At 37.0% G+C, this 25,292-nt stretch overlaps 1 protein-coding gene across 12 annotated transcripts in view; it reads right to left on the reverse strand.

Annotated features, from left to right (window-relative positions):
• LOC123536251 (ribosome-releasing factor 2, mitochondrial-like) overlaps nucleotides 1-25,292 on the reverse strand; it is a 291,825-nt gene that overhangs the window by 201,300 nt on the left and 65,233 nt on the right. For all 12 annotated transcript variants that reach the window (XR_008371956.1, XR_008371957.1, XM_053549063.1 and 9 more), the window contains exon 2: nucleotides 12,006-12,134. Coding sequence is in view for 10 of the 12 variants with exons in the window: in XM_053549063.1 (XP_053405038.1) it covers nucleotides 12,006-12,134 (129 nt within the window). In the remaining 2 variants the exon portion in view is untranslated. The remainder of the gene's footprint in view (nucleotides 1-12,005; nucleotides 12,135-25,292) is intronic.

Raw genomic sequence — 25,292 nt, forward strand, 5'->3', positions numbered from 1 at the left:
GTAACAGCAAACCTTTCTCAAGACTTTCATATCATTATAAAGACTACTTTTATTACTTTTGATAAAGATTTTTATGACACAGCTGCTGTAGTGTGCAGCCTTTAGCAACTGCTGGGTAACCAGACTTTTTTTTTTTGGTAGGGCTGGGGGAAAGGGGGTTTAACACCATTTTACAACATTATTTCAGTCATGTAACGGCGGGCAGTTAACCTAACCAGTGTTCCTGGATTCTGTACCAGTACAATCCTGTTCTCTGCAAGTAACTGCCAACTTTCCCACATGAATCAGAGGTAGAGGACTAATGATTTCAGACACAATGTTGTTTATCAAATAGTCACGGAGAACATACGCCCGCCCGAGGATCGAACTCACAACCCCGCAATCTGTAGACCAACACTCTACCTACTGAGCTAAGCGGGGTAACCAGACTGGCACTCTGGGAGGAGCTGTTTGACCAAATGGAAAACTAACTGGAATTCATCTGTTCCCCATGGCAATGGATCTGTGATTCAAAAGATGATAAAAGCGCAAAAGTATGTATGTCAAACAGCGAGAAGTATCTGAAAAAGTTTTAAAAGCTGGATTTCAACTTTTCAACAAAATCAGTGACTAGAATCAATTCTCTGTGGTCTGAATCGATGTTGCCGACTTTCAAACTTTGGCAAAGATTATTCAATTATCAATGACAATCAGAACATCACTAGCAATAAGGCTTGAGAAAATAAATATTTAGATATTTATCCAGATTTTGGAAACAAAAGGGCCATGAAGACCCTGTATCGCTCACCTGACCTATTGACCTTAAGATCATCAAGATTAACATTCTGACCAAGTTTCATTACAATATGGTCATAAATGTGGCTTCTAGAGTGTTAACTAGTTTTCCCTTTACTTTGACCTAGTGACCTAGTTTTTGATCCCACATGACCCAGATTCAAACTTGACCTATAGATCATCAAGATTAACATTCTGACCAAATTTCATGAAGATACAATCTTAAATGTGGCTTCTACATTGTTAACAAGTTTTACATTTGACTTGACCTAGTGACCTAGCTTTTCACCCCACCTGACACAGATTGGAATTTAACCTTAAGATCATTAAGATTAACATTCTGACCAAGTTTCATAAAAAGATATGGTCATAAATCTGGTCTCTATAATGTTCACCAGCTTTTCCTTTGATTTGACCTGTTGACCTAGTCTTTGACCCCACATGACCAAGATTCGAACCTTACCTAAAGAGAATCAAGATTAACATTCTGACCAAGTTTCATGAAGATACAGTCATAAATGTGGCCTCAAGTGTTAACAAGCTTGACCTGGTGACCTAGTTTTTGACCCCACCTGACCCAGATTTGAACTTGACCTAAAGATCATCAAGATTAATCTAACTAACCAAGTTTCATTAAGATACGGTCATAAATGTGGCTTAAAGTGCGTTAACTAGCTTTTCCTTTGATTTGACCCGGTGACCTAGTTTTTGAACCCACCTGACCGAGATTTGAACTTGACCTAAAGATCATCAAGATTAAAATTCTAACCAAGTTTCATTAAGATACGGTCATAAATGTGGCTTATAGTGTTAACTACCTTTTCTTTTGATTTGACCTGGTGACCTTGTTTTTGACCCCACCTGACCCAGACCTAAATTTGACCGAAAGATCATCAAGGTTAACATTCTGACCAAGTTTCATTAAACTAGAATGTGTCTGTAGGACACAGGGTGTGCACCCCCACTGGTACATTTGTCACAAATAAGGAGAAATAATTCAAAATTTAATGTTTGCAGTCTTAATGGGGTATAGCCTCAACAAACATTTTATGAAAAGGATTCATTATTCTAGGCCATATACTTTTTTAGCTATGAGCATCACAAACAAAAAATCCACTATTTTGGCTATTTCAAGAGCCATAACTTTGTAATAAATGTTAAGATTCTCAGGAAGAATGCCAAGTGTGCAAGGACATATCATGATAAAGATCCAAGCAAGATTTAATAAATTTACATCAAATACTTTTTGAGCTAGACACATAATTAGGTGAAAATGTGCATTTTTTTACTATTTCAGGGGCCATAACTTTAAAAATAGGGGGTGGAGCCAGCCAAAAAATAAGAGGTGTGCAAGTTTATATCATGATAAAGACTTATGCAAGCTTTCAATCATTTATATTAAATACTTTTTGAACTAGGTGCATCACAAGGTGAAAATGTGCATTTTTGACTATTTCAGGGGCCATAACTCTGAAAATAGGGTGCAGACCAAAATGAAAAATAGGAGGTGCGCAAGTTCATATCATGATTAAGACTCATGCAAGGCTTCATGAATCTATATCAAACACTTTTTGAGCTAGGTGTGTCAGAAGGTGAAAATGTGCATTTTTGACTATTTCAGGGGCCATAACTCTGAAAATAGGGGGCGGAGCCAGATGAAAAATAGGAGGTGCACAAGTTTATATCATGATAAAGACTCATACAAGGTTTCATCAATTCATATCAAATACTTTTTGAGCTAGGCACGTCACAAGGTGAAAATGTGCATTTTTGACTATTTCAGCGGCCATAACTCAGAAAATAGGGGGTGGAGCCAGACAAAAAATAGGAGGTGCGCAAGTTCATATCATGATTAAGACTCATGCAAGGTTTCATCAATCTATATCAAACCCTTTTTGAGTTAGGCGCGTCACAAGGTGAAAATGTGCATTTTTGACTATTTCAGGGGCCATAACTCTGAAAATAGGGGGAGGAGCCAGACAAAAAATAGGAGGTGCGCAAGTTCATATCATAATAAAGACTCATGCAAGGTTTCATTAATCTATATCAAACCCTTTTTGAGTTAGGCGCGTCACAAGGTGAAAATGTGCATTTTTGACTATTTCAGGGGCCATAACTCTGAAAATAGGGGGAGGAGCCAGACAAAAAATAGGAGGTGCGCAAGTTCATATCATAATAAAGACTCATGCAAGGTTTCATTAATTTATATCAAATACTTTTTAAGCTAGGCATGTGACGAACTTCGGACGGACGTATGCACGGACAAGACCAAATCTATATGCCCCCACCACTCATTGGGGGGGGGGGGGCACAAAAATAGTCATAAATGTGGCCTCTAGAGTATTAACAAACTTTACCCAAAGGGGTCCGGCACATGAGTGGATTAAGTTTAATGGCTTATTTTTGAGTCCTAGAGCCATAATTATGTAAAAATTCATACTAATATAACTACTCCTTAGACAAGGGTTTTTACCCCGCAGAAGCTATGTTTTCAACAACTTTCTTTACATGGCCAGGAAAAAAATATTATCAGCTTTTTTCCCATTCAAACATTGCATTCAGTTATTCAAATGAATCAACTTTTAAAATTACCTCAACATATTTTCATATATTTATCTGTTTTTCGACAATTCGACATCGTACCGAACAATACTAACAGCGAATCCGAAGTCTAACAACATCGCGTAACAACGAATAAAGATATAAGCAGTCAGTAAAATCAGCGTTCTGGACCATTCGCGAACAAAACAACCATTGCAATATGAGTTTTAACTAAAAACTACAAACTAACCGCCAAAGTTGTATTTACATAGCACCAACATTGGCCATAATCCTTGTTTCAGACTTTTTTCTTTCTAAAATATCTAACCGCTACCATTTTGCTTCGTACGTCATATGTTTTGCACATACGCGCTCTGATTAGCTCACTATTTTTACCTGACCAATGGCGACTTAATTGTAATACGGGTTCCAGAGTCGCATGATTTGTACATTTGACAGCTACTTTGATCAAATAAAAATAATTAAGTGTTGGAGACAACCTTGGCTTTACAGGAATTGAACTTTGCCTGTTAGATTATTGTTTTTATTCACCATTTGTATTGCAATGGTTGCTTTGTCCGCGGAAGGTCTAGAATGTTGTCTTTACTGACTGCGTATAGCTTGATATGTTGTTACAAGATGTTGTTAGACTTCGCACTCCCTCTGTGTATTGTTCGGTACGCTGTGGAATTGTCGAAAAACAGATAAATATATGAAAATATGTTGAGGTAATTTTAAAAGTTGATTCATTTGAATAACTGAATGCAATGTTTGAATGGGAAAAAAGCTGATAATATTTTTTTCCTGGTCATGTAAAGAAAGTTGTTGAAAACATAGCTTCTGCGGGGTAAAAACCCTGGTCTAAGGAGTAGTTATATTAGTATGAATTTTTACATAATCATGGCTCTAGGACTCAAAAATAAGCCATTAAACTTAATCCACTCATGTGCCGGACCCCTTTGACTTTACCTTTGATTTGACCTGGTGACCTTGTTTCTGACTCCACTCTACCTAGATTTAAAGTTGACCTAAATATCATCAAAATTAACATTCCGACCAAGTTTCATTGAGATATTATCATAAATGTGGCCTCTACAGTGTTAACAAGCTTTACATTTGATCTGACTTGGTGATAAAGTCATAAATTTGACCTCTTAGATTGTTAACAAGCTTAACCTTTGATTTGACCTGGTAACCTAGTTTTTGACCCCACATGACCCAGATCTGAACCTGACCTAGAGGTCATCAAGACAAACATTCTGATCAATTCCCATGAGTTTTAAACTTAAAATTAGGTCTCTAGAGTGTTAACAAGCTTTACCTTTGATTTGATCTGGTGACCTAGTTTTTGACCCCACCTGTCCCAGATTTAAACTTCACCTAAAGATCATCAAGATTAACATTCTGACCAAGTTTCATTAAGATATGACCATGTGTGTGTGCGTGTGTGTGTGTTCAGGTTTATCGTCTTTTTCAACAATTTTTCAGTCACATAAACGACGGTGTCTACTTGTAGCAGTGAGCTCAATGCCCAACTTTATACTGCTGCCTCACTGGAATATCATGCCGTAGGCACGTGACATGATACCCCACCCAGTCACATTTTACTGACACTGGGCTGACCAGTCCTAGCACTACCCTCTTAATAAGATATGGCCATGAATGTTGCCTCTAGAGTGTTGTCTAGCTTTTCCTTTGATTTGACCTGGTGACCTAGTTTTTGACCCCACATCACCCAGATTCTAAAGATCATCAAGAGTAACATTCTGACCAAGTTTCATGAAGATACAGTCATAAATGTGGCCTCTAGAGTGTTAACAAGCTTTTCTTTAGATTTGACCTGGTGACCTAGTTTTTGACCACAGATGACCCAATATCGAACTTGTCCAAGATTTTATTGAGAGTAACATCACACTGGATAAACAGCTATCCTGACACCCGTTGGACAAATAACCCCGCTGTAAATGGGTAGGTAGAGTTTTTCATTTATTTCTACTGATATAAAGCCAATCCTTGCAATTCAACTTGGCAGTTTTGTTAAAGAATGGACATGGCTTACATTTCCAATTTCTGATCGGAAAACGATCGTTATATTTGTAGAAATTCCCTAACAATATCTTCGTTAAAACTAGATGCCCACGGGCAACATGTCAAGCCCTCCAGCTGTCAAAAGGACTAGGAGTTGCACATGACACCTTGTCTCATTGAGGTAAACATTTATGCCAAATGAAAAATGATTGCAAAAAGTTACAATATAAGTTATTTATAGTAACAACAAAGGGAAGTAAATCTTAAAATAAAAAGTCCACATAAAAATCCTTACCAGTAGAGATAGGTCAAAATACACCTCAAAATTGGACGTAACATGCATACTGTACTACAGAAGTGGTCTTGATTTTTCCCTACGACCAGTAATAAATAAGTTACAATATAAGCTATTTATAGTAACAACAAAGGGAAGTAATTCTAGGTTCTTGCACATGGCACTCCGTCTCATGATGGTGAACAATTGTCCCAAGTTACATCAAAATCCCTCCATGCATGAAAAAGAAATGCTCCGGACAAAGTCATTCTTGTATCTGACCTTTGACCTCTAAGTGTGACCTTGACCTTAGACCTAGGGTCCTGGTTCTTGCGCATGACATTCTGTCACATGGCTGTGAACATTTATGCCAAGTTATATCAAAATCCCTCCATGCATGAAGAAGAAATGCTCCGGACAAAGTCATTATTGAATTTAACCTTTGACCTCCAAGTGTTATGGTCCGGACAAACAAATCCGGACGGACGGACACACGCATGCACACACACATGGACTGACGGACTGACGCACGCATGCACATACACCGAACAGCCATTTGGACAACTATGTCTTCGCTTCAACAAGCAGGCTCGACAAAAATCTGATAAAATTCCAAAGTTTTATACAAATGTCTTTGTTAATGTCGAACAATCTGTGAATACTTCAATCGTTTGGTCTAACAGGTGTATCTTTTCAGAGCATCTGTGTGAAATTTCCGGATTCTAAGTTATTTCTGAGAAAAAATATTAGCCGTTAAACAGGTACGGGTGAAAAAATATGACTGTCTAAAACGGCAGCTTATGCTGTTGCTGAACTCAGCTATCGACTTCTGTGGACTATCCATTAACTCCGATGTCTATATGCATATCTTTGTATGTAAAACGTTTTATTGGTAGTGATTAGACCAAAATCTAATCAATTATAAAAGTGACTCTGTTTTATTTCAAGCGGCTTTCTCAAATATGACTGTATTCCTTCACACTCTGATTATATTTTTTACCAAGCACTCCAGTAATTGCCATTTCTTCACCATACGGAAGATACCAGAAAAAAAAGTTTTGATTAGTTTGTTGAGTTTCCAGTCACACTGTTATAATTTAGATCGTATGATGGCATTCCCAGCTTTTGACAGCGGAGGAAGACCCGAGGTGTCACTCTGGACTACTATAGAAAGTACTTTTACCGTGGTTTTTACAAGTGTAAATTATTGCTTCTGGTAGTCAATCCTTTGAATATCTTTGAAATTAATTTAATTTATAATGTCATACATTTGATATTACTTTCTAATTCAAACATATGCTAAGGTTAGTGGATCATATCTTTAATGCATTTCTACCTTAAATATTGATATTTCCTCTGACGTATTTTGTAAGAGAACCTGTTTATCTGTGTACTTTAACTCTTCATTTGAGTGAACGTGCAACAAATAATGTATACCGGTAATCTCGTAGTATGATTAAAATCCACAAATGCAGTAATAACAATTATACAGTTACTAATATTTTTCTTTCTTACAGTAATTATTTGTGGTTCATTTACCAGAGACTGATCCTTGTTCACCCCGTAGATGTTAGACTATTTTTTGTTGTAACATGTCGTCGTTTGAAAGGGATAGAATACTTCTTACACTTATATCACAATCTTCTGGAATAATAAACTCAAAAAGTTTTAGTTCCTTTATCCAATTTTTCCGATTCAAGTTTCATTCTTTCTCCTTATACCTTATCGTCATTTTTTAATTCTCTTTGAGCCCGCCCGCTTAGCTCAATAGGGAGAGTGCGGATCTACGTATCGCTGGGTCATGAATTCGATCCTCGGGCGGGAAGTATCTTTTCCGTGATGATTTGATAATAGACATTGTGTCTGAAATCATTCATCCTCCACCTCTGATTCATATCCGATTCATATGGAGAAGCTGGCAGTTGCTTGCAGAGAACAGATTTGTACTGTTACGGAATCCAGGAACACCACCTTATGTTAACTGCCCGCCGTTACATAACTGAAATACTGTTGAAAAATGCCGTTAAACCCAAAACAAACAAACAAACAACAAACAAAACAATCTCTTTGAACCCTTCAAACACTTCTGGATGTCTTGTATCCAATAGACATGATTTATACAGCATTGAACAGATTTTGAAAATAGAATTCATTTATTACGTGAACCAAGTGATTAAACCCTTAATAGTAATGCTTAGCAACACTTGTAAACCAGCTACTTAATTAATCCCTAATATTTCTATTCTAGAGTCCCACAAGAAAGGCCACATTAGAACAATTCAAATTTTCATGTATTTCAAAGTCAGGCTCCAGACAAGAAATACTGCTTTTTTCAACCTATGAAATAATGTGAAGATACTTAACAGTTGGTCCATGCATAAAAATTAGAGTTCGGACACAAAATACTTATACTAAGTATAAGCCCTATGTAACAGATTTTGAGCCTGAAATCGGTCCTTGGATGTAGAAGTTACAGCCTAGACGGTTGTAACTTTGTAGAGGACTGACAATGGAGCCAACCAGAATTACGATATGGCATAAGGGATCATACTGGCGCCATATAACCTATACTGTGTTGGTGCACCGTAAAACCCAAATTAACTAGAGCTATCACTAAAGGTGATGAATGTACCCCCCGCATGCACTGACACAGTACATTGCAATTTGATGCAAACAAGATTGTATAATTATGTGGACTGTATGTATATAGACTACATGTATACAGTATAGTAACAAAAAACAAAGTCCCATAACTATGCAGAATATTTATCTAAAAGAACATAACATGCACCATGCACAACTAGGGTTGGTACTGATCACTTGCGTGAAGTTTCATTAAATTGTGTGCAAGGGTTCGGAAGATTAGGTGTGCACAAGATTGCATATGCAGACTGTATGTAACTAGTATGTTAACAAGAAACAAAGTCCCATAACTCTGCAATTTTTGTTGTTGAAAGAACCTAACATGCCCCATGCACAACTGCTGTTGTTACTGATCACTTGTGTGAAGTTTCATTAAATTGTGTCAAGGGGATGAGGAGAGATGGTGTGCACAAGATTGTGTCTATGTATATAGTATAGTAACAAAAAACAAAGCCCCATAACTCTGCATTTTTTTTTCTGAAAGAACCTAACATGCCCATGCACAACTACTGTTGTTACTGATCACTTGTGTGAAGTTTCATTAAATGGTGTCAAGGGGATGAGGAGAGATGGTGCGCACAAGATTGTGCCTATGGACAGATGGATGGACAGACAGACAACCTGAAACCAGTATACGCCCCCTTACAACTTTGTTGTCAGGGGGTACAAAAAAAATAAAGGATCATATATAAGTACCTGTATACTGAATGCTGTGTACACATAGCTACACACAAATAACACGAAATGAATTGCAAAAAAACCCAAAAAAACAACAAACAAATAGGTTAAAAATATACAAAACATACATAAGAAGCGACACAGTTGGGCACACTATGACAATATGACTGTTTTTGAAAACTTGCAAACACCTGTGTTTTCGAAAGCCAACATCCGAGTTCAACGACTGCCTATTACAAATACCACCGGCCGTTTTGGACAGTCATATTTTTTTCACCCATACATGTTTAACGGCTAATATCTTTTTTCAGACAGAACGTAGAACCCAGAAATTTCACAGAGATGCTCCAAAAAGATACACCTGTTAAACTAAATCATTGAAATTTTCACAGATTGTTAAACAAACAAAAATATTTGCGTAAAACTTTGGAATTTTGTTAAGATTTTTCAGACTTCAAAGAAATTGGTAGTGAATTCTATAAATATAACGATCTTTTTCCGACCAGAAACTGGAAGTGTAAGCCATGTCCATTCCTTAACAAAACTGCCAAGTTGAATTGCAAGGATTGGCTTCATATTAATAGAAATAAATGAAACACTCTACCTACGCATTTACAGTGGGGTTATTTTTCCAGCAGGGTTTTTTGTCCAGGGGGCGTCAGGATATCCGGTTATCCAGTGTGAACATTCTGACCAAGTTTTATTAAAATTGGACCAAAATTGTGACCTCTAGAGTGTTAACAAGCTTTTCCTTTGATTTGACTTGGTGACCTAGTTTTTGACCCCAGATGACCCAATATCAAACTCGTCCAAGATTTTATTGAGGGTAACATTGGTCATTCTGACCAAGTTTCATTAAGATTGGGACAAAATTGTTACCTCTAGAGTGTTAACAGTCAAATTGTTGACGGCAGATGGAGGACGGACACAGGGCAATCACAAAAGCTCACCTTGAGCTCAGGTGAGCTAAAAACCGAGACTGGTGGGCACTTTTTAGTTTTTTACTTATTATTTTTGAAACAAAGGATACCGGAGGTCAAAACTTACTTAGGATCTTGACCACCTGACCTTACCTCTAATTAGGATTGGTAAATTCCATTAAACAGTTCATTAAACTAGTGACACAGTTTCTGATCTTTGGTACTCCACTTTTTATCTTGACTTAGACATTATACAGACAAACATTCTGACAAAGATTTATGATGATCAAGTTGAAAAAGTTGCTATAAAATATTAACAAAGCTTTTTCTAGGATTTCACTTACTGACGTAGTTTTTTCCAATGTGCCCCAGTTTCAAATTTATCTTACATTAAAGCAGACAAACATTCTGATCAGGTCTCATTTAGATCATGCAGAAATGCGGACTTTTGAGTGTTAACAATGTCTTTCTATGATTTGGCCCAGCAACCTTGTATTTGACCTAGAAAATACAGATCCGAAACTAAACTCAATTTGAAAGAGAAAACAAGGTTTTTCTATGATTTGACCTGGTGACTTACTTTCAGATATCTGTAACGAGTTCTGAACCTGACCTATATTTCACAAGATAAGCATTCTGACGTGTTTTTATAAAGATCTAATGGAAAATGTGGTTTTTAGAGGGTTAACAAGGTTTTTCAATGAATTTCAAGTGACCTTGTTTTTGATCTGAGATAAAACATTTTGAATTTAATCTAGATTTAATAGAGATAAACATTTTAGGTTTTATGAAGTTCAAGTCAAAAATGTTGTCTCTTAGAGTGTTTACAAGCTTTTTCTATGCTTTGACCTAGTGGCCTAGTTTAAAATGTCAGATAACCAAGTTTTAAATTCAACCTTTATTTTATAGAGACCAACATTCTGACAAAGTTTTATAAAGATCAAGATGAAAATTGGCATCTAGAATGTTAACAATGTTTTCTATAAATTGACCTAGTGACCTAGTAAAAGATCTCAGGTAACCCAGTTTTCAAATTAACCTTTTAACATTGCGACAAACATTGACATTTTTTTTATAAATATCTTATGGAAAATGTGGCCTCTAGTGTTTACAAGGTTTTTCTAAGATCTAACCAAGTGACCTAGATTTTTACCTTGGCTCAACCAGTTCTAAACTTTAACTAGAATTCATATAGGCAAACATTCTGAAAATGTTTTATAAAGATCAGGTCAACAATGTTGCTTCTAGAGTGTTAACAAAGTTTTTTTTAAGATTTGACCTAGTGACCTAGTTTTTCCCCTCAGGTTATCCTGAGGTAGTCTTTGACCTCAGGTAATTTTAAGATTTTATGATAAGTAACAAATGTGGCCTCTTGAGTGTCAACAAGGTTTTTCTATGATTTGACCTAGTGACCTAGTTTAAGACCTCAGGTAACCCAGTTTTAAACTTGACATAGACATGTTAAAGACATTCTCACAATGTTTTATGAAGATGAGGCAGAAAATGTGGCCTCTAGTGTGTTAACAATGTTTTCCTATAAACTGACCTAGAGACCTAGTTTTTGACCATAGATGACCTAGTAATGGTCTAGTTCAAGAGGGTAATATTCTGACCAAGTTTCATTAAGATTTAATCAAAATTGTGATCTCTAAGTGTTAACAGTCAAATTGTTGACGACTGATGATGGACAATGCACACTGCACGACGCCATACACAGAGTGATCAAAATAGCTCACCCTGAGCTAAAAAGGTTGATTTGGTAATTTTGACAAACTGTTTGAGCAATCTGTCCCATTCTGCGAGCATTCTTGCAGCAAAATATAGTTGGGTTTTCATGAAGACTGCTCAAGAAACTGGGTCTCCTGCGTGAACAAGAAAAGTTCTGAAAAACAACTATCATCATTACACAGACTACAGATAGATCTAATGTGGTAGTCACAACAGCACACTTTTGAGTACAATGTGCTTTGGTTACCAAAAACATTAAGGAAATCATTGAATTATTTTTCTATATGTTTTAGAGTGCATTTTTGTGTTTTCTAGACATATATCATATGTGATGTATAGCAAGATGTCAGTATGCTATCAGCAAAATTTAATATTGTATATTGCTTATCCCTATGAACATATTTAGTTAAAATGTTTACCTGGTGTATCTATAAGATTGATTTTATGTTTATCCCAGAAGAATGTAACTACTGCAGAATTAATGGTGATCCCCCTCTCTCTTTCCTCCTCCATATAGTCTGTCACTGTGTCACCACGATCAACATCACCTGTTGGAAAAACAGTATACAATCTAAACAGGAGCTATTTGTAAAACACTCATGCCCCCTTGACTGCCTTTCTGAGATACCTTGGTATCAAGTATGCTGTGACCTTGACCTTTCTCCTAATTACCCTAAAATCAACTAGAACTGTCACAGGAGTGACTTATACCCCCACCATACCGTCTTGTCACAGAATGGCAACCATAAGAAATTTTAAAAATACTTCGAATAATACAAAACGTTAAAAAAAAACTTATTTCTTAAAGAAAAATTTTACTCGTCTTTGGAGTACTTCATCTTGGGCTTCCACGGCACAAATAAGTAATACTAGTATATGTGCCAGGATAAGGGATGAGGTAAATATAAAAATCTCTAATATAAGAGATACACTAAAAATGAATACAAAAAAGTGTCTTATCGACACATGTTACCACAGAAAAATGTATTTACTTTTTACATAGGACTAATAAGAAGAGGGTCATGATGACCCTGGATCGCTCACCTGAGTAATATGAGCTACATGTTTCAAAAGTCAAACTGATGATAAAATATTAAAAAAGTCAGTAGGTCACATTCATGGTCAATGAAATTCAGTTTTACGATTTGTGTGCAAAACTGTTTATGTCATCAAAATTTCAAGGCAGTATCTTAAACAAGAGGGCCATGATGGCCCTATATCGCTCACCTGGTTAAATGGTTGCAATGAAGATTTGCATTTAAGCTTGATCCCGGGATCATGATTTGAACTTGGTAGAGATCCACTAGGCAATGCTACACACCAAATATCTAAGCTCTAGGCCTTCTAGTTTATTTCTAGACATTTTTTGGAAGATTTTCCCATGTACAATCAAGTGACCCCTGGAGCGGGGCCAATTTGATGCCGGGGGTCATGATTTGATTTTGTAGAGGTCCTCTAGGCAATGCTACATGTCAAATATCTAAGCTCTAGGCCAACTGGTTTATTTTTAGAAATTTTTTGAAGATTTTCCGATGTACAATTAAGTTACCGCTGGGGCGGGGTCAATTTTAACCCGGGGCTCATGATTTGAACAAAGTTTGTAGAAGTCTACTAGGCAATGTTACATATCATATATCTAAGCTCTAGGCCTTCTGGTTTATTTTTAGAAAATTTATGAAGATTTCCCTATGTACAATCAAGTAATCTCTGGGGCTGGGTCAATTTGACCCTGGTGGGGTCAAGATTTGAATAGATTTTGTAGAGGTCCACTAGGCAATGCTACATGTCAAATATCTAAGCTCTTGGTCTTCTGGTTTATTTTAGAACATTTTGAAGATTTTTCTATGTACAATCAAGTAACCCAAAGGGGCGGGGTCAATTTGACCCCGGTGGTCAAGAGTGAACAAATTTTGTAGAAGTCTACTAGGCAATGCTACATGTCAAATATCTAAGATCTAGGCCTTCTGGTTTATTTTTAGAAATTTTTTGAAGATTTTCCTATGTAAAATCAAGTGACCCCATGGGGCGCGGTCAACTTGACCCCGGGGATCATGATTTGAATAAATTTTGTAGAAGTCCACTAGGCAATGCTACAAGTTAAATATCTAAGCTCTAGGCCTTCTGGTTTATTTTTAGAAAAATTTTGAAGATTTTCCTATGTAAAATTTAGTGACCTCTGGGGCGGGGTCTATTTTGACCCGGGGGGGGGGGGGGGGGGGCATGATTTGAACAAATTTTTTAGAGGTCCATTAGGCAATGCTACATGTCAAATGTCTAAGCTCTAGGTCTTCTGGTTTATTTTTTAAAAAATTTTGAAGATTTTCCTATAGAAATCTATGTAAAATCAAGTGATCCCTGGGGCGGGGTCAATTTCGACCCCGGGGTCATGATTTGAACAAATTCTGTAGAGGTCCACTAGGCAATGCTACATGTCAAATATCTAAGCTCTAGGGCTTCTGGTTTTTGAGAAGAAGATTTTTTAAGATTTTCCTATGTAAAATCATATGACCCCTCGGGCGGGGTCAATTTTGACCCCGGGGTCATGATTTGAATAAATCTGGTAGAGATCCACTAGGCAATGCTTCACACCAAATATCTAAGCTCTAGGGCTTCTAGTTTTTGAGAAGAAGATTTTTTTAGTTTTTCCTTTAGGTTGCCAAGGCAACCAGAGTTCTGCATGGAATTCAATTCTTTGAACAATTTTTGTAGAGCTTCACCCAAGGAACATTCCTGTGAAGTTTGGATGAAATTGGCCTAGGGGTTTATGAGGAAATGTTGTTTAAAGTAAAAGTTTACGGACGGACGCGGGACGGTGAGTGATCACAATAGCTCACCCTGAGCCTTTGGCTCAGATGAGCTAAAAACAAGAAAGTAGGTCAGTAGGTCAAGGTCACAGTCAAGTGACATCATATTACTTGGGTTCATCAGGTAATTATAATTAAGCAGTCTTGGAAATAGGATCAGATGATTTTTTAAGTATTTTTCCTATATAACTCACATAATAACTAAGTGACCCCAGGGCGGGGCCTCTTTTAACGCCAGGGGCATAATTTGAAAAATTTTGGTACAGGACTACTAGACAATGCACCATACCAGATATCAAAAGCCTAGGTCGTATGGTTTCAGACAAGAAGATTTTTAAAGCTTTTTCCTATATAAGTCTATATAAAACTTGGGACCCTCAGGGCAGGGCCTCTTTTCACCCAAGGGGTACAATTTGAACAATTTTGGTTGAGGACCATAAGACAATGTTACAAACCAAATATCAAAGGTCTAAGTGTTGTGGTTTCAGACAAGAAGATTTTTAAACTTTTTTTCCTATATAAGTCTATGTAAAAAAGAGGACCAATAGATGATGCTACATACCAAATACCAAAGCCCAAGGCCATGTGGTTTTGTACAAGAAGATTTTCAAAGTTGCCATGGCAACCAGAGTTCTGCATGGAATTCAATTCTTTGAACAATTTTAAAAGGGGGCCACCCAAGGATCATTCCTGTGAAGTTTGGTGTAATTCTGCCCAGTGGTTTTCAAGAACAAGATTTTTTTTAGAAATTTTTGACGGACGACGCACGACAGACATCAAGTGGTCACAAAACTTTGTGACAGGTGAGCTAATAAAAAAGTCAGAAAAATACCTAAAATATTGAAAATCTAAAAACTGAACTTCTGAAAATAGACTTATTCTTGGGATTTAAGGGGAAGTAACTCAATACAAAAGTTAAAAAAAGGTTACTCCGTTTGGCTATAAGCCCATCAGAATGATATATAGTCAAAATGCATCTAAATTAACCTTAAATTCTAAGTAAAAGGGGGCATAATTCATGAAAAATTTGTATCAGAGTTAAGGATCTTGGGTCACATGATGTGGGTGTTGAGGTGGAACATCTATTTTAAGTTTGAATCAATTCCAATCAGCAATAACTGAGATATAGTGAAAATGCAACAAAATTAACCTTAAATTCTAAGTAAAAGGCGGCATAATTCATGAAAAGCTGGTGTCAGAGTTATGCACCTTGTATCACAAGATGCAGGTGATAAGGTGGAACATCTATTTCATGTTTGAATCAAATCCATTTTGTAATAACTGAGATATAGTGAAGATGCTTCAAATTAATCTTAAATTCTAAGTAAAAGGGGGCATAATTCATGAATCAAAGGCCTGAAGGGCCTGAGTCGGCTAATGATTGATGTACTGACAGTATAGTCTACCAGTTTGAGTTTGTTTTTAGTTTTTTTCCCCAACTAAAGAGAGCTTTGTTACAATAAATGAAATGAACATTCGGTCGATGCCAAGTAAAACTTTGATTGATATTATACAAGTATTTAGACCTAATATATTTCTCTAAAATTGAAGAGTGGTTCGCAGAAATAAAAATGTTGAAAGTACAAACTACAATTTGACAGCTGACACTAAGATACTGCCCATGACTATATATATTTTTCCAGTAAACATTGGCCTCCGGCATTGCCAAAAGAGGCAATTATCAGCTGGTATATATTCGCACATGATAAAATTTGAATATGACAATTTATATATTAAAATTTTACAGCGCGGATTGCCACATACAATTTGTAACAGATGGACGAAAGAACTGATATTTTACAGATATTATAATGGGCCTGGCGATAGCCATGTCATATGTTAGGTATGGTTCAATCATATTATAAGTGATGTCAATTTAAAGTATACTTACTTTTGCGTTTAGAGATACATGTATGTAAATGTTGCTGAGTGTCAATATATAGTGTAACCGATATTAATAAATGCAGTTCTTTTTTAGTTAAAACTATCCTTTATTCTATTTCAGACCTGTTAACCCCTTAAAAATCATGTCTGTAATCCCGAAGTCCATGCACTTTCAATTATCCATTTTGATTCATGTAGACAGACAGGCCCAGACTGGGCAGAAAAATGTTTGAGCCATTTTTACGTGGTCAGTAGCAGGATGGGTGTGGGGAGGGGTGTTTCTTTCCGCTTTAAATTGCAGTCAGATTTTGAAATGGACATTGCGGCAGGTGGTAAAAGGGCAAATGTATCAAACTGTAAAGTGGCAATTTGGGGGAAGGGTGTGGGAGGATACCCCCTCCTGCAAGTAGGGTTTGGGGTATTACCACAAGAATATTTTGAATATGTAGACCCTTGATACAGCCTTTGGTGCGATTTTAACTAAAAATCTTATGTTTCAATTTCTAAATATTACCTAAATTCTTTCTAGTATTACAATATCCAAAGTATGACTGTCACTTCATCTTTTTACTTTCAGATCATGCCTCAGGACTAGAATATGAGTCTGATATAGATTATATGTAGGTGTTATAAAAATAAATTCTAGAATCATTTCTGTTACAATAATATCTATCATGTATGTTACTTGAATGTTAAAATTTCATAACACAGCTCGATATTTACCCAAAATATTATATCCGGATACGATTACACTTTTCTCCAGTTTCAACAATATGTTTTACAAATTGTGATGATACGAAGACATTTAGCAGCAATTGGCAGTATCTGACATTGAAGTTAACCGTTAAATTACCTCTTATTTAAATCTTTTTATAAAAAAGTTGTTTCGTTTCGTCAAAGCAGCCAAACATAGACGATCTACTTTCGATTTCAAAAACTACAAGAAAATACAATTTAAAGTTTCGCCAATTTGTTTATTTCTCGAAAAATAAGAAATAAAATCATTTTTAATATCAGTAGTAACTAAACAAACCAGTAAGAGCTTCTTCTTCCAATAATTTATCCGTTTTCTGACTGCAAAATTCAACCCATGCAAAGTCGTTGTTATAAACAGGTCACACGTGTTCGCCGACAAGTGTCCAAAATGTAGTTAGGATTCATCCGCGAAGTCTCGCGGAAGAATTAACGTACTGCACATATCTTATTCGGGTCATTTAAAATGAAGCTGTCATAATTTAATTTCATCGATGTGGTAAACTCTTTGATAAGAGACATTCCAATGCTTTCAGAGGTACCCACTCAATAAAATACTAGCAGTATGTTCTGGAACTATATTTTGTCTTTCGCCGGATGTTACGCAAGCTTGGTAAGCCTGCGCAATTCATAAAATGCACAGCGCAATAAATTTGTTATTTGCGCAATGATTTTAAAGATTATTTTTTGAAACGGACAGGGTAACAAATGGATAATTTGGCTAATAAGTTAATATGCAGTTTTTATTTGAATTTGTGAACATCATATCTGCTATTTTGTGACAAAAGGGCATAAAATTCGTCACCATAATCATATGCGCAAATGTATTACCAAATCCCGCAGAATCGTTATGCGTGTTTATGCTTAATGAGTTACCGCGGAAGAAAATACGTGGCTTTATTCGAGTATTGCACAATTACAAGTCATAAATATGACAGATTACATTGTATATTGGTCATAGCAAGTAGGATTGACATAAATGAACTTCATTCGATCAATGAACTCTTTGAAATTAGAGACAATCTAATGGAACTACATCACTTCGCTGTGTTGTGAGGCCATTTAAGAATGAGAAATCGTGCGATAGCAAGGACTCGTCAAACGCTTGAAAGCGTTTAGCCGACTCAAAAATTGGTGTCAGAGATATGCACCTTGTGTTACATGATGTGGGTGATAAGGTGGATCATCTATTTTAAGTTTGAATCAAATCCATTTAGTAATAACTGAGATATAGCGAAAATGCATCAAAGTTAACCTTAGATTCTAAGTAAAAGGGGCCATAATTCATGAAAAGTTGGTGTCAGAGTTATGCACCTTGTGTCACATGATGAGGGTGATAAGGTGGAACATCTATTTTAAGTTTGAATCAAATCTATTTAGTTAAAACTGAGATAATAGATTTAGCAACGGGACGCGACGGGACAAAACTGCCTCCTATATAGCCCCCATCCAAACACGTTTGGTGGGGATATACGGTAATTACAGTCATCTACTTACTACAGAAAATATATATAAGTAAGAATGTTTTCATTTTAAAAGTGCCACAAATTACGGGCCATAACTCCTGGGGAAATCCCTGAACCATAACTTTCGAACAATATACACTTCTACACTTGGCAGCAGTAACTCCAGTGAAGTTTGGTGGAATTCCAACCAGTGGTAAAGGAAAACAAGAGGGCCATGATGGCTGTATATATCGCTCACCAGAGTTGATCTGGCCTACTGGCCTAGTTTTTGACCCCACATGACCAAGAGTTGATCTTGACCTAGCGATCATCAAGACAAACATTCTGATTAAATTTCATAAAGATTTGGTTACAACTGTGGCCTCTAGAGTGTTCACAAGCTTCTCCTTTGATCTGACCGAGTGACCTAGTTTTTAACCCAACATGACCCAGATTCGAACTTGACCTACAGATTATCAAAACAAATATTCTGACTAATTCTCATGAGTTTCAAACTTAAATTGTGGTCTCTAGATTGTTGAAAAGACTTTCCTTTGATCTGGCCTAGTGACCTAGTTTTTGACCCCACATGACTCAGATTCAAACTTAACCCAGAAATGATTAAGACAAACATTCTGACCCTGTTTCATAAAGATTGAGTTACAACTGTGGCCTCTAAAGTGTTCACAAGCTTTTCCTTTGATTTGACAAGGTGACCTAGTTTTTGACCACACATGACCCAGATTCAAACTTGATCTAGAAATAATCAAGCCAAACTTTCTGACTAAGTTTCATAAATATTGGGACACAACTGTGGCCTCTAGATTGTTCACAAGCTTTTACTTTGATTTGACCAGGTGACCTAGTTTTTGATCCAACATGACCCACTTTCGAATCTGACCTACAGATCATCAAGACTAACATTCTGACAAAGTTTCATAAAGATTGGATCACAAATGTGGTCTCTAGAGTGTTTACAAGCTTTTCCATTGATCTGACCTACTGACCTAGTTTTTGAGCAAGCATGACCCAGAGTCAAACTTGGCCTAGAGATCATCAAGACTTACATTCTGACCAAGTTTCATAAAGATTTGGTCACAAATGTGGTCTCTAGAGTGTTCACAAGCTTTTCCTTTGATCTGATTTACTGACCTAGTTTTTGACCCCACATGACCCAGTTTCAACCTTTACCTAGAGATCATCAAGACTAACATTCTGACCAAGTTTCATAAAGATTGGGTCAAAAACGTGATCTCTAGAGTGTAAACAAGCTTTTCCTTTGATCTGACCTACTGACCTAGTTTTTGACCCCACATGACCCAGTTTCGAACTTGACCTAGCGATCATCAAGACTTACATTCTGAATAAGTTTCATAAGATTGAGTCAAAAACGTGGTCTCTAGAGCGTTCACAAGCTTTTCCTTTGATCCGACCTACTGACCAAGTTTTTGACCCCACATGACCCAGTTTCAAACTTAACCTAGAGATCATCAAGATTAACATTCTGACCAAGTTTCATAAAGATTGGGTCATAAATGTGGTCTCTAGAGTGTTTACAAGCTTCTCCTTTGATCTGACCAACTGACCTAGTTTTTGATCCCACATGACCCAGTTTCAAACCGGACCTAGAGATCATCAAGACTAACATTCTGACCAAGTTTCCTAAAGATTGGGTCATAAATGTGGCCTCTAGAGTGTTCAAAAGGCAAATGTTGACGGACGACGGATGCCGACGGGCGCCGGATAATGACCGGTCACAATAGCTCACCTTGAGCACTTTGTGCTCTGGTGAGCTTAAAAGAGGGTCATGATGACCCTGGATCGCTCACCTGAGTAAAATGACCTGCATGTTTAAAATGCAAAACTGATGCTAAAATATTAAGAAAGAAGGTCAGTAGGTCACATTCATAGTCACTGAAAGTCAGTGTTAAAATCGGTGTGCAAAACTGTATAATTTTTATGTCATCCAAATTTCAAGGCTGTATCTTAAACAAGAGGGCCAAGATGGCCCTAGTTCGCTCACCTGAGAAACACACCATAACAGTGTAAACATGTTTGACCTAGTGATTTCATGGAAACAAATATTCTGACCAATTTTCATTTAGATTGGACCAAAAATGTGGTCTCTCAAGTGTAAACAAGCATTTTCTTCAATTTGACCTAGTGACCTAGTTTTTGAGCCAAGATGACCTACATTCAAACTTAACCTAGATTTTATCAAGGCAATCATTCTGACCAAATTTCATGAACCTCAACTGAAAAATACAGCCTCTAACGCATACAAAACGTTTTTCTTTGATTTGTCCTAGCGACCTAGTTTTTGACCCCAGATGACCCATAATCAAAGTTGACCTTAATTTCATCAAGGCTATCATTCTGACCAAATTTCATGAAGATCAACTGACAGTCTCTATCGCATACACAAGGTTTTCCTTTGATTTGACCTAGTGACCTAGTTTTTGACCACAGATGACCCATATTCTAACTTGACCTAGATTTCATCAAGGCAATCTTGAGAATATCTGGTGTAAAATGCAGCTCCTATTCCGTACACAAGGTTTTCCTTTAATTTGACCTAGTGACCTAGTTTTTGACCCTAGATGACCCATATTCAAACTCGACCTAGACAAACACTCTCATCCAGACAAACACTCTAATCAAAATTCATGCAGTTCCAGTGTAAAATGCAGCCCCTATTGCATACACAAGGTTTTTCTTTGATTTGACCTAGTGACCTGGTTTTTGAACCCAGATGACCCATATTCGAACTTGACCTAGATTTCATCAAGGCAATCATTTTGACCAAAACTCATGAAGATCAATTGGAAAAAAACAGCCTCTATCGCATACACAAAGTTTTTCTTTGATTTGACCTAGTGTCCTAGTTTTTGACCCCAGATGACCCATTTTAAAACTTGGCCTAGATTTCATCAAGGTTATCATTCTGACAAAATTTTATGAAGATCAGTTGAAAAATACAGCCTCTGTCGCATACATAAGGTTTTTCTTTGACTTGAACTAGTGACCTAGTTTTTAACCCCAGATGACCCATTTTCCAACTTGGCCTAGATTTCATCATGGTTATCATTCTGACCAAAATTCATGAAGATCAATTGAAAAATACAGCCTCTATCGCATACACAAGGTTTTTCTTTGATCTGACTTAGTTTTGGACCCCAGATGACCCATTTTCCAACTTGGCCTAGATTTCATCAAGGTTATCATTCTGACAAAATTTCATGAAGATCAGTTGAAAAATACAGCCTCTATCACATACACAAGCTAAATGTTGACAGACGAAAGACAGACAGACGCCTGACACCGGACATTGAGCGATCACAATAAACCTGAGCATTGCTCAGGTGAGCTAAAAACAAGTAAGTAGGTCAGTAGGTCAAGGTCACAGTCAAGTGGCCCCTAATTACTTGGGGTCATCAGGTAATTATAATTAAACAATCTAGGAAATATGATCAAATAATTTTTGAAGTATTTTTTCCTATATAACTCATATATACAAGTGACCCCTGGGGCGGGGCCTCTTTTCACCCCAGAAGTATTATTTGAACAATCTTTTTAGAGGGTCACACAAGGACCATCTGCGTAAAATTATACTAAAATCGTGCCAATTGTTTCACACAAGAAGATTTTTAAAGCTACCACTATATACAATTTGGGAAAAGTGACCACGCCCTCTGGCGGCCATGTTTTTTGACGAATCAAAAGGACCATTTGTGTAAAATTATACTAAAATCGGGCCTGTTGTTTCACATAAGAAGATTTTTAAAGTTTCCACTATATACATTTAGGGAAAAGTGACCACGCCCTCTGGCGGCCATGTTTTTTGACGAATCAATATAATTTGAATAATGTTGGTAGATGGTGACATAAGGACCATTTGTGTGTAATTATTTGAAAAACAGACCATCAGTTTAGAAGTAGATGTCATTTGAAGATTTTTCTATTTTTAGCTCTGGCGGCCATGTTTTTTGACGAATCAATACAATTTGAATAATCTTGGTAGAGGGTGACATAAGGACCATTTGTGTGAAATTATTTCAAAATCGGACCATCGGTTTAGGAGGAGATGTCGTTTGAAGATTTTTCTATTTTTAGCTCTGGCGGCCCCTATGTGCAACCAAGCGGAACCGTTTGAACAACTTTGGTAGAGAACCATCCAAGGAACATCCATGCCAACTTTCATCAAAATCCATTCTGTGGTTATGGAGGAGATGTCTTTTAAAAACAATTGTTGATGGACGCACGAACGCAAGCATGACGGACGACGGACACAGCGTGATCACAATAGCTCACCCTGAGCATTGCTCAGGTGAGCTATAAACAAGAAAGTAGGTCAGTAGGTCAAATTCATGGTCACTGAAATGCAGTTTTAAGATTGGTGTGCAAGACTTGTACATGTCATCCAAATTTCACGGCTCTATCTTTAAAAACAAGAAAGTAGGTCAGTAGGTCAAGGTCACAGTCGGGTGACCCCTTATCACTTGGGGTAATCAGGTAATTATAACAAGAGGGTCATGATGACCCTGGATCGCTCACCTGAGTAATATGAGCTACATGTTTCAAATGTCAAACTGGTGATTTTTAGAAATTTTTTGGAAGAATCAATCAAGTTAACCCTGGGGCTGGGCCAATTTTACCCCGGGGGTCAAGATTTCTAAAAAGTTTGTAGAAGTCTACTAGGCAATGTTACATATCAAATATCTAAGATCTAGGCCTTCTGGTTTATTTTTAGCAAATTTATGAAGATTTCCCTATGTACAATCAAGTAACCCCTGGGCCTGGGTCAATTTGACCCTGGGGGTCAAGATTTTAACAAATTTTGTAGAGGACCACTAGGCAATGCTAGAAGTCAAATATCTAAGCTCTAGGCCTTCTGGTTTATTTTTACAAAATTTTGAAGATTTTTCTATGTACAATCAAGTAACCCTATGGGGCGGGGTCAATTTGACCCCGGGGGTCATGATTTGAACAAATTTTGTAGAAGTCTGCTAGGCAATGCTACATGTCAAATATCTAACATCTAGGCCTTCTGGTTTATTTTTAGAACATTTTTGAAGATTTTCCTATGTAAAATCAAGTGACCCCTGGGGCAGGGCCAATTTGATACAGGGGGTCATGATTTGAAAAAGTTTTGTAGAGGTCCATTAGGCAATGCTACATGTCAAATATCTAAGCTCTAGGCCTTCTGGTTTATTTTTAGAAAAATTTTGAAGATTTTCCTATGTAAAATCACGTGACCCCTGGAGCGGGGCCAATTTTCACCCCGGGGGACATGATTTGAATAAATTTTGTAGAGGTCCACTAGGCAATGCTACATGTCAAATATCTAAGCTCTAGGCCTTCTGGTTTATTTTAGAAAATTTTGAAGATTTTTCTATGTACAATCAAGTAACCCTATGGGGCGGGGTCAATTTGACCCCGTGGGTCATGATTTCAATAACTTTAGTAGAGGTCCACTAGGCAATGCTACATGTCAAATATCTAAGCTCTAGTCCTTCTTGTTTATTTTTAGAAAATTTTTGAAGATTTTCCTATGTAAAATCAAGTGACCCCTGGGGCGAGGTCAATTTTACCCCGGGGGTCATGATTTGAACAAAGTTTGTAGAAGTCTACTAGGCAATGTTACATATCATATATATAAGATCTAGGCCTTCTGGTTTATTCTTAGCAAATTTATTAAGATTTCCCTATGTACAATCAAGTGACCCCTGGGGCTGTGTCAATTTGACCCTGGGGGGTCAAGATGTGAATAAATTTTGTAGAAGTCCACTAGGCAATGCTAGATGTCAAATATCTAAGCTCTAGGCCATCTGGTTTATTTTTAGAAATTTTTGAAGATTTTTCAATGTACAATCAAGTAACCCTATGGGGCGGGGTCAATTTGACCCCGGGGTCATTATTTGAACAAATTTTGTAGAAGTCTAATAGGCAATGCTACACGTCAAATATCTAAGATCTAGGCCATCTGGTTTATTTTTAGAAATTTTTGAAGATTTTCCTATGTAAAATCAAGTGACCCCAGGGGCGGGGTCAATTTTGACACCTGGGGTATGATTTGAATAAATTTTGTAGAGGTCCACTAGGCAATGCTACATGTCAAATATCTAAGCTCTAGACTTTCTGGTTTATTTTTAGAAAATTTTGAAGATTTTTCTATGTACAATCAAGTAACCCCATGGGGCAGGGTCAATTTGACCCCGGGGGTCATGATTTGAAAAAACTTTGTAGAGGTCCACAAGGCAATGCTACACTTCAAATATCTAAGCTCTAGGCCTTCTGGTTTATTTTTAGAAAATTTTTAAAGATTTTCCTATGTAAAATCAAGTGACCCCTGGTGCAGGGTCAATTTTGACCCCGGGGGGTCATAATTTGAACAAATTTTGTAGAGGTCCACTAGGCAATGCTACATGTCAAATATCTAAGTTCTAGGCCTTCTGGTTTATTTTTTTTTCTAAATTTAAGATTTTCCTATAGAAATCTACGTAAAATCAAGTGACCCCTGGGGCAGGTTCAATTTTGACCCCGGGGTCATGATTTGAACAACTTTAGTAGAGGTCCACCAGGCAATGCTACATGTTAAATATCTAAGCTCTAGGGTTTCTGGTTTTTGAGAAGAAGATGTTTCAAGGTTTTCCTATGTAAAATCAAGTGACCCTTGGGGCGGGGTCAAAACTGACCATGGGGACATGATTTGAACAAATTTGGTAGAGGTCCACTAGGCAATGCTTCACACCAAATATCTCAGCTCTAGGGCTTCTGGTTTTTGAGAAGATGATTTTTGGTTGCCATGGCAACCAGAGTT

Source organism: Mercenaria mercenaria, chromosome 1 (genome assembly GCF_021730395.1).
Source record: "Mercenaria mercenaria strain notata chromosome 1, MADL_Memer_1, whole genome shotgun sequence".
NCBI lineage: Eukaryota > Metazoa > Mollusca > Bivalvia > Venerida > Veneridae > Mercenaria > Mercenaria mercenaria.